Source organism: Acyrthosiphon pisum, chromosome A1 (assembly GCF_005508785.2).
Source record: "Acyrthosiphon pisum isolate AL4f chromosome A1, pea_aphid_22Mar2018_4r6ur, whole genome shotgun sequence".
NCBI classification, from domain to species: Eukaryota; Metazoa; Arthropoda; class Insecta; order Hemiptera; family Aphididae; genus Acyrthosiphon; species Acyrthosiphon pisum.
In genome coordinates, this window is record NC_042494.1 from 166,472,691 (window position 1) to 166,484,120 (window position 11,430).

Consider the following 11,430-nt stretch of genomic DNA (forward strand, 5'->3'; position numbering starts at 1 on the left):
AATCTTAATGTAAGCCGTCGTAATAGGTGACATGGAAAGGAATTTGCTGAGCGAAGTCGTGTGGCCTTATTCCGAAAGAAATGAGAAATTCTACTTCGAAAATCCAAGCGTGTGTTTGATTTTCAATTGTGGCGAACTGACCCTGGTGGAGTACGGCAACGACCAGATACTAGCGACCGTCAGGTAATCGAATATGTGCTTAAAAAATACGGTATCAAAAACAAAAAAAATAAAAAAAACCAACTGTTGGGCAAGGGAGTTTTTTTTTTTGTAGGGGAGGGGGTTGGCGGTCGATGTAGTTTATACTCTTTTTCCTGCCGATTTTTAATTACAAAACCATTATCTGATATGGACGTGATTGGAAGCGCGGGGAGGCATTAATTATAATTAAGTGTAACGAGAAAGCCGTCACATCATTCTGCAAAAATCTCACAATAGAACGACTCAAGACTGCAGCTCGAAATTGAGGACCATTAATTACAATTAAAATATTATACGAAATACCTATAAACATAATAACGTATAATCAAAAAAAAAAAAAAAAGCACTGTAAAAAATTGTAATCTTTCTTGGCTGCGTTATCATAATAATATTAATAAGCAGCGTATAATAGTACTTACACACACCACGACGTATAGTTAATAGAAAAACTAATTTACCATCGGATTACAACTATGGTGTTGCCCGTCCGATGCGCCGGAGGGGAGGTACGATAAACAATTATTATAATTAATGCGTTTGTCTATTATGATATTATAAAAACTTTTCCGAGGTGAAAAAATTACGAATATAGGTATTCACACGACTTTTTCTTCAATCCGTTAGAAAACTTTTCGCCCGGTTTATACCGTTGGTGAACACACATGCTCTAATGTCTGAGCAGATCTTCGCACCTCGCGGGGTAGCACTCGTCGTTATGTAGGCAGTGTATATAATTATAATATCGTTTAATTATAGTTTGCGGGCGTTTTTGACGATCACAATGTATTTTTGGGGTACGGTGGATGGGACAGCGAACAACACGGCGGTGGATCATTAATTATACGGAATGGTCATAGTACGCGAAATGCGCGATGTGCTACAGAAATTCGGGCCCGTAAATGCCGTTAAAGAACAATGAACAATTGTTACGCGAATCGGTAAGATAACCTTAATTCGAACACGCGGTCTCTCGTTTTACATAATTAAATGTACATAAATTACTTGCAAATATGTGCGCGATGTAGTTTTACTCCAATTCATATTTTTATCTCACCGCGAACGTCGATTGTTAAACGATGGTTTAGTACAGTCGTACCCATAAAATATACATATAATATAATAATATATAATAATATAATATAGCCAAGTGGTTAGGTATATACGAGAATAATTATATTGTGGTTTCGAAACGGAATCGTGTCGAAACCATAATTTGTTAAATTTTTAATACCTACTATAATTTATTGCAGCGTAAAGTTTTGACAGGGGAATTTCGTGGGGTCGGTTTTATTTAAAGACGATTCGAATCGAAACACATTGATTCGGTTTAAAAATACACACACATATAGGTAGGTGTGCTCACAACATTATTTATATTTTTATATCTTTTTTACTATCACTCAACCGATATTGTCAAGAGCAATTTATGTGGAAAATAAATTTCTAAGATTTATTAAATAATGACATGCCAATATTTTGCAGTGAATGATTCCTACGCAGAGGAGTAGCTTAAGAAGTCATCTAAATGTGCTTGCAATAATCTAAATCAAAAGAAAAAAAACGAAAAAACTACTATATAGGTATTGAATAGCGAATTTCAGTAGAAAATTATTCTTCGACGTTTCTTCAAATCTATCTAGGTAGTCAATAATTTTTACAAAAAATTATATACGTAATATAATTTCACACATATTTATGTATACATAAAATATCATATTATGACATTACGTAATTATAATTAATTATAATATGCGATAGTTAAAAAAAAAACAATAATAATATAATCGAATAATATAATATTTAAGTGTTTCACTTTCGATTAATAAAATACAATACAAAGAATGCAATGCGCTAAAAATTTCACAAAAAGTCTATCAAAATACAGTAAGCGAATATTTCATACCTACTGTTACTGAAGTTTTATTAAAGCTATCTTATTGCGGGTTAGATTATTGGCACGAAATCGACCTCGTATTTCGAGGTATATACTCCAAAAAGCTCTTCATGATTTGTCATTTAAGCTGTAAAAATCACATATATGTACCGTCTTCGATTTTATACCTGTGCTTATGAAATGCATCAATATATATATATATATATATTATTTTATTTTATATTTTAGAACCGAGTTTGTAAATCCTCATTTGATCAGTGTACGGCTGAATGAACGAAAACAATTCAACTCCAACGAAGAAAACAAAAAACTAGCCTATTTACTGGACTTAAAGACAATTTGTATTGGTAATAGAAAACAGCATTTTATTATCCTCGTCCTATTTTTTTATATATATTTATTTTTTTTTTACTTCTCGCTGCCCCGAGCTCATCGCCGAATTATTATACTTCACTGAACTATTTATTCCACATTTTACACCCATTTTTATTACTAAAATGGAAACCCAAAAAATTATAGTCTTAGACACTATAATAATATTATGGTGGAAAGTTATACGAGCTTAGCGAATATTTTAAAAATTTTACAATCAAATAAAAATATATGACTCGAGTAATGAATCATAAACGGAGACTATTCAATTCATCAGGTATAAATACGAAATCGCTTGTAATTTTTTTTCCCTACAGTTTATCATACAAATTAAATTTGTTGACTATGATAAAAAAAATATAAACTCAGATATACCATACAATATAATAATATAGATAGGAAAAGTAAACCGAATAATGGTAGTTTCAAAACACAAACTGTAGTATAAATAAACATTTGTAGAATCTATTAGACATTCGGCTAAAATTAAATTATCTTGTTGGCTTAAAGTGAATACAATTTGTTATCATTATTGAATAAGTACACGGAAGTTGATTACACTTCAAGAGTAGTTTTATTATTATATATACGCATATAATATATTGACATTTTTTCCTCGTTCTCTGCAATCTCAACAGTTTCAAATAGATTTCACACTTTATACACAACATTGTGAAATACCTCTTTAAGGTGTAACCAACTTGTGCTTAAATCCTTCACCTTAATGCTTCACAGAACAATGTTCTTGTAAAACGTATTCTTTTGGATCATTGTAGATTCTCTTTATATTCTTGTTTCACTAAACAGTGTGACTAAGACTTAAAGTATAATATTATGTAAATAAATGAATATCTCAAATATTATATACTATATATGTGTTATAAAACAATGAAATTAAAATATGCTTATTATGTTAGTTAAGAGCCAAAAATGTCTAGTGAATATCGAAATTATATGTCCAAGTTCCCTTAGGTGTCTAATTCATAAAAAAATCTTGTAAAAGAATAATAATATTAAATGAAATTACCTATGATTTGTACTAGATTTACTAAAATGTTGACATTATTATTAGTTATTACTTATCTAACATTATCCAGTTTACTTTACCTATATAAGAAATTATGATTTTTTTTTTCTCTAAAACTAAAAAGTAAAATTTATTATTGGTTTTACTTTAAAATAATATGTAAGTACCTACCCTTTATTCTTCTTTTTACACATTTTTTAGTTATTTACCTGCCATAAAATATCTGATACAATATTTAAATTATAATTATTTAATTGTAAATAATTTACGTATAATATAAGTCAATTATTGTCTCGTGTATTCGTTTTATTCATTTGGCCAGAGATAACTGAAAATATAATTTAAAGTATATATATATATCGATCACAGAAACAAATGAACAATATACAATATATTATTGTAATAGTGAAGTTAGGTTAGATTTATCATTATTTCTGTCTAATATGGTATAGATCATTTCAATAACTAAACATATAATACAATTTTAAAACAGCGTTTCTACGATGGTTTATAATATTATTATCACACGAAATATATGAATTTTTCCAACTGATGTAGATTTCTGCCCCTTAAACTTGTTTTAATCATTCTTTATCTTTCAGTGGATTTAGTCGTAGGCGTTGTTGATCTACAGATTGGCCATGCAACAAAAATTGATTGGCTCGAATTGAATGAAACTGGTCATAAGTTATTATATCGAGATAAAAGCACAACACTAACCCTTTTAGATGCACGAACTGGGCATAAGGAAATATTATTGAACGGTTGTTCTTTTGTACAAGTACGTTAAATAATATATTATTTTTCTAAAATAACAATTAGGTATCTACCCAATTTAAATGTTTTTTTTAAATAAATGTAATTTATTGTTTATATGAAAAATGGTCATAATAATAACTTAATAACTTTAATTTGAAACATTTACTTTTATGTTTGTACATTTCAAAAAGAAAATATAACAAACAATTTTTTTCTCACTAAATGCATTTACTGCGAATACTATTGTTATTATTATTATTAATAATAATACCTATATATACTTATATTTATAATAAATTAATTATACAAATCAAAATAGTTGGATTATAATTATGATTTATGACAATTTTTTCTGAAACTGTACATAACAGTAGTAGATATATTTAAAACTAATAATTCGAAATAAATATATAATTTATAATATTTTACTAAGAAATTAATAAGATTCAATTATGTTATTCTAAAAATTTTGAAAGAGGAAATTTTCCTTTGGATAAACTATAAATGAGAATTATATTATATTTAATTTATGATGTCGGTAAGGTTATACCGGAATAACAGTAGCAATGAAATTAATTTTTATTAAAGATATTTGAACTATTTACTTGAAATCAATATGATTGGTAATTATTTCATTCTATACCTAAGATTAATTCAATTGGTTTTTATTAAAAGGCCACTCGATTCTCGGAATCTGAAACGTTGAACCATACATAAAATATACTAGATAGGTATATCATACTATTGTTACATTCACCAATATTAAATACTTTCAATTTTGCCTTGTCAAATACCTACACCCACGAACCCGAATTCAAATCGTAAAGTATGTTTACCAATACTTATATTATATAATATTATATTATGTAACCCGAATATCTTTCCAATACCAACACACTTTTATGATGGGTGGGGTACGTACACGCGCGTCAGCAGATTTTCTCCTTTTGGCGTGTAAAACCTACCTGATGTAAAATATAATTTGACGGGTTATACGCTCCTAAAACATAAAACCTATTTAAAAGTTCATAGAAAAAGTTGCCGTGATGTTTTAATGATTTATTTAGCTGTTGAAGATAAATACAGTATATGCGCAGCTGTGTTTAAGGGGGTTGCAAACGCACAGTTTTTAAGGATTTCCAAATAAGCAATTCTCAAATTGTATGCATGTGGGTCTTGCAAATGTGTGCGTAGTAAAGTGATCATTAGTGTGTGTAAATAAAATTTCAGAGCGCCCCCGCGCACGCGCGCGTACAAGTCACGTCTCGAGTGTGAACGGTAAACAATTGACGCTCATTTCTGTGTACTTTTTGCCAATTCTACCGACGGACCTGATAACGCGATAAGACTTCTGAAAACTGATTTGAATACGTCCACTGGAGTTCGATCGAGCCACATTTTAAGACATTTGATTGAGATTAATTAGAACTTAAAAAAATCTAAAAACTCGACATGTTGTTACAAAGCATATTATAACTATGCAAAATGGGATGTGGTCTTATTTAAATTATTTATATCTGAATATATTTATATAGGTTTATTTTAAATGACAATTATACGTAGTACATAATATGTACAGTTGTTGTACTACACTCCAATCCAATAAGTTGTTTGGAAATGGACCGTTATTTATGTTCAATATACATATTTCTTCAGTGCGTATACCCACAAATATATTTACCAATACACTACTGCGGCTAGGCCGATTATAATTACATTTTTAAAAAGTCCAATTTCGTTATAATTCAATAAAATAATAATTTCCAAACGATTTAAATTAATTATAAATACCATACTTTCGTGGAATCCATCATCGTCGCAGATTTTTTAGCGACGGCGTCCCACCGATAGGTATTATTATTTTTCGTATGCACAATATTTTATATAAGAACATTTTGTCGTGTCCGTCATTTCTTTAGACGCAACATTATAATATTTTAACGCAAAACACGTGTAATAATAATAATAATAATAACCGTTACTGCAGGATATTACGAACGATATGCAACAAAATGATAACAATATTACCAGAACCACGCGGTATTATTAAATGGCTTTTAGTGTGTTTATATAGTGTTAAACATTGTTGAACACGTTGCTCCGGGTCCCGCGAAACGACGAACAGTTTTAGTCGTATACATAATAATATATATAATAATGAACGACGGATTCGCATCGAACACAATAATCGTTTTACCAAATAATAATATCAGATTATTGTAGACACAGCTGAACCTATGCATATATATATACATAACCATAATATTGTATTGTGTTTTCGGTGCACAGTGGGTGATTGGCAGCGATGTCGTCGTGGCTCAGGGACGACAAGGCGCTTGTGTTTGGTACAATATTGACACGCCCGACCGGGTAACCGTGTTAACGGTTGCCGGCGACGTAATGTCCGTCGACAGAATTTCGGGCAAGACAACGGTAAGTCGTAATACAAAAACACATTAATATTGTATTATTGGCGCTTCTGCATTATATTATAGTTGTGGTAGGTACCTAATATTACTCTAATATTCGCAATCCATCACGTCTTTATTGCAAATCCGCGAACAACGCGCGACGGACGACAACGGGCTTGATAGACGATAATAATTGATATTATTATTTACGAAAGATTTTAAAATGTACACACTCGGGAATAAAAAAAAATGTAATTCGTATCCTCGTCATGGTGTCGCGGTTGTTGTTCGACGATGGTTAACGTTTTTGATGTTCTTACATAATATTATTATTATATTAGGTAATTTAATTTTCATCAAACGCGTTTATTAATATTTTTAAAAGTTTTTACTAGTACTTATAATCAATGGTTAAACTATATGATATACGCAAACTATCTCATACATATAAATAAATATAGTATTATAATAATATATGGTATTTTATTATTCATACTCCATAAGAAAATTGAGTCATTTCAATAGGAATCCTATTTTAGATCTTTAAGGTTCCTCAAACTGCGACTATGATGATCCAAAGCTTTCTAATATTGAAACACCACTCTAGAAATTAAATAAATTAATAACCATTTAATTAAAATATTGTTCGAACTTTTAACCTTCACATTGAAAATAAAATGTATTGAAATTAAAATGTTTATACACATATAATAATTATGATCAATATATTCTAATATAATATAGAATTTTAAAATCACTGCCATGGTGTCGTTATCATAAATCTAAATAGATTTGAATTTTTTTTTTACACAGAACAAATGCTTAAAACAAAATATATACAATCACTATAATAAATATATATACTTCATAATTATAAATTGGTATTATTGATTGCGTTGTAATGTCTGCCTTAAATGGTAAAATAAGAAAGCGCACGTTGTGTAAACTTTTGTGACATTAAACATTCATGGTATCCAGATAAATAATTGATATAAATGAACAAGTTTTGAACGATAGAAATTAAAACGATTAATTATTATATTTTAATCAACATAATATATAAATTAAAACAGTTTTTTGTAAACTTATGAAATTGTATACACGTTAATCATAATTTGTAATAATTTATAAAATAATAATTACGTCTACATCTTTTCAATATTATACATATATATATACATAAAGAATACTGTAACATATTACTTTATAATTAATACATGAATCCACTCCGTTATTAAACTAATAAGATAATATGTTTGTAGAAAAAAAAATAACATTGAAGATGAGAAATAATAATTTATATGAGTTTTTAACAATCAAATATTATCAAATTGTTCTGGTTATGCATAATATTATGGTTATAGGTACTAACAAATAATAAACAGACAATGTGTGAAATAACGACTAAACTTTTGAAATACCTACTAAGAAAATTAAAACTTAAAAGCATTTCAGTTCACACTATAGTTAACCGATGGTTCACTCTTTATATTGGAGCAATAATAATTAGCGTCTGGTTTTTCCAAATTCACCTCCTCGGTTAGAGGTAGATAGGCCGCTGTCAATCAGCTCGCGGACGAGTCGTCATGACGTGCTGTACAAGAGTCGGCAATGTTATTATTAACGTTGACGGACTAAGAGTCAAATTAACATTAACAACTAGAGAACCCGAAACGCATCCGACCAAAATGAGTGTGGGTCAAATACTACCTACTCATTTTACTTGGCACCCATCCTTCAGATTTTCGCAAATGTGTACGGGTCCGGTACATTTAAAACACTTTCACTATTCGCGTGAACTGCAGCAGCAGCAGCAGCAGCAGCAGTAGATGAATTTTTCCTTCGCGGTTTATACGACGCTCAACGGTTTATTTTGTTTCACCGGCACCGACCTACCGACCGACCGACCGACCGACCCAGAGAGAGAGAGAGAGAGAGAGAGAGAGAGAGAGAGAGAGATAGAGAGAGACAGAGAGATAATATTGATTATTGTTACCCGACAACAGTGTTCTATATACCGTTAGCAATTTCATGATAAGGACACAATTTAACAGCTAATGGGAGGTACACATGGGCGAGACGAAAACCCATACACATACTCAAACACGTGCACGCACGCACGCACACACAACCGAGCACTTAGCTAACTCGATACATATTACGTACTAGAGAAACTATCTATATAAGTATTGTTTGTTATTCTCATCGAGATTCCATTCACGTAAAGAGAAAAAAACAACATTCGGTGAGTTTCAGAGAGAAATTATTTTATCAAATGGCAAAAATCTCGCAATAAATATCCGAGATTTTTCTTTTCCTACGAGTATTATAGGTAGGTACCTATGTCTGTAAACACGAACAAATGTCAAAACTTTTGATTCACAACGTCCCCTTGATCATTGTTTATGATGCCTATAGGTGGTATACCTATTATAAGCGTCCGGGAGTTCTTAATACACAAAAACTGTTATTATATTTAACCACTAAATCTCTGCCGCGGCATACGATCGAGTTAGCAGATAAGTGACAGTTGAGCTAGTTATTACGAATTTTTTCAGATGTTTACTAATATTATTACACAAAAACAGTCGAAATAATGCTAATCCTCGACAAAAAAAAAAAATGTAAGTCTTATCGTTAGTGCGTACCTTAATGAAAATGTGAGACAAGAAAATAACTGTATAAAACTGCCTCGATTGGTATTTATCACATTGTTCCAAAAAAAAAAATGCTTGTTTGACGTTCCTACAGAGCATTAAAATTGAATCAACTCAATTCTAAACAATCATACAAGTCTAGAAAACAGCAGTCCTTGAATTCATACTTCAAACAAATATGTTTATAAAATACAATATACCTCCTACCAAAGATGGAGATTAATCGTCAATGATAAAAAAAATAACGATAACTACACGAAAAACTGAAATTGTAATAGTGAGTGTTAGATACTGAAATTAGACGATTTTTCGATTCTCTGAGAGACTAAACACAATGAAAAACTGTGCGAAAAAGACTGAACAGTGTTACGTAAAATGTAATTTTAGATGTGATGGTTTAAGATATAATTTGTCTGTTTTTCGATGATTTAATATTACTGTAAAATGAATCATAACACATTTCCACACATGCACTCACAATTAAATGGTCTGTAGGTAGTCAACTTTTTTATTGGGTTTTTTTTAAAAAAAAATTGTGTTTTATATAATGCAAAAGTTTTAACTAAAAACATGGAACACTAATCCAAAATAAATGTACGATATTATCTACATGGATTTAGTAGATTTTTCAAATCTTGGTCGTTAATTATGTTTTAATCACTTAAGTTTCAAAAATTACATAAAGAATATTATACGGTGTCCTATGGGGAGTTAGTAATTTAAAGTGGAAAGGTAATGTAAATTCCATTACCTCATCATGTTAAATTAGCGAAACCCCACTGTTACACCCTTTAGTAAACCGAGTGCAGCTCAGAAGTGTCTTCTGAATTCTATAAGTAGCTTTAAGAACATTACAGTATATCATCACAAAACATTTAACCATTCAGATCGTCCATTTTTGACTAACTAACAAGAGAATTATTTTTAATTTTATATTTTCTCTTCTATTATAATACTTTATGCTATGTATAATTGATTTATTGTATTTATATCGATTATTTGTAGTTATAGTCCAATTACGAAGGTAAATATATATTTTCATACAATTATTATTTTAATAAACTACCCATAGTTATAAATATTGGATAACTACACTACAGTGATGTTTTAAGCCAATTAAATTATAATTCCCTAGTCTCGAATATTTTGTAACTATTTACGTGACATTTTTAATTTTAAATATGTAATTGACTTTGTTGACTGTGTAATAGGTTTCAATAATGCACATAACAATAGCCTTTTAGCAAATTTGTTTAAAGTCAATCAAATTAATACTTTTAATTTGAATAATGTCCGCGTATCTAATTATGTAATGTTTTTTGTTTGTTAAACAATTAAATTAGGTTTGAAAAATAAAATTATGCGTAATCATTTCCAATTATTACTAGATTAATGTATTCTGTAACGAAGCCATGGTAAAATAAAGAATCGTATTATTCAGTAGACATTCAAACACTGCGATGTTTTAAAAATATTAGAAAATAAATTTGCCTAATTTTTTTTTATTAATCTTTTAAACAGAACATCGGTAACTGGCCATCTTTAGAGGCAACTAGCTGACACGGCAATGCTTATTGCTATTGGTAGGTTTTTGAGATTGTTCAACTCCATTTGGATTGAACACGCTGTGGAAGCAATGTATATTTAAGTCTAAATGATATTATAATATTTTAATTTATAGCTATCCCGACCGGCATTGTCCGTGAGATTCACTTGTGATTATGCATTTATGCGAGTCGTAGTAGGTGAGTTGATTCCTGAGACCTTTATGTATTATTTGATTCCCGGGTCATTATATGTCACAGTATACTGTTAATCTCATAACCAGATACCAATTTTTAAAAACAATGTATAATACATTTTTACCAATTAATTACTAATTTTTTTTAAATAATAATTTTTTACCTACTAAATGTTTTTACTAATAATTTTTTAACAAAAAATTGAATGGTTTTCAAAATATGAAAAACTAAAAATAACAACATTTTTGAGAAATTTTCAGCCAACCTCATCATGGTGTTTCTTGGGCTAGGCTAATAATAGGCTGAACATTTGACTAAATATTGAAAATAATATATAATAACCAGGAAATCAATTCGTGCATACGAG

General features: G+C 29.7%; 1 protein-coding gene across 1 annotated transcript in view; it reads left to right on the top strand.

Annotated features, from left to right (window-relative positions):
• LOC100568839 (intraflagellar transport protein 172 homolog) overlaps nucleotides 1–11,430 on the top strand; it is a 110,000-nt gene that overhangs the window by 32,103 nt on the left and 66,467 nt on the right. Inside the window, exons 9-12 of the mRNA XM_003245979.4 lie at nucleotides 27–183; nucleotides 2,324–2,442; nucleotides 4,097–4,275; nucleotides 6,543–6,686. Of these exons, the coding sequence (XP_003246027.1) occupies nucleotides 27–183; nucleotides 2,324–2,442; nucleotides 4,097–4,275; nucleotides 6,543–6,686 (599 nt within the window). The remainder of the gene's footprint in view (nucleotides 1–26; nucleotides 184–2,323; nucleotides 2,443–4,096; nucleotides 4,276–6,542; nucleotides 6,687–11,430) is intronic.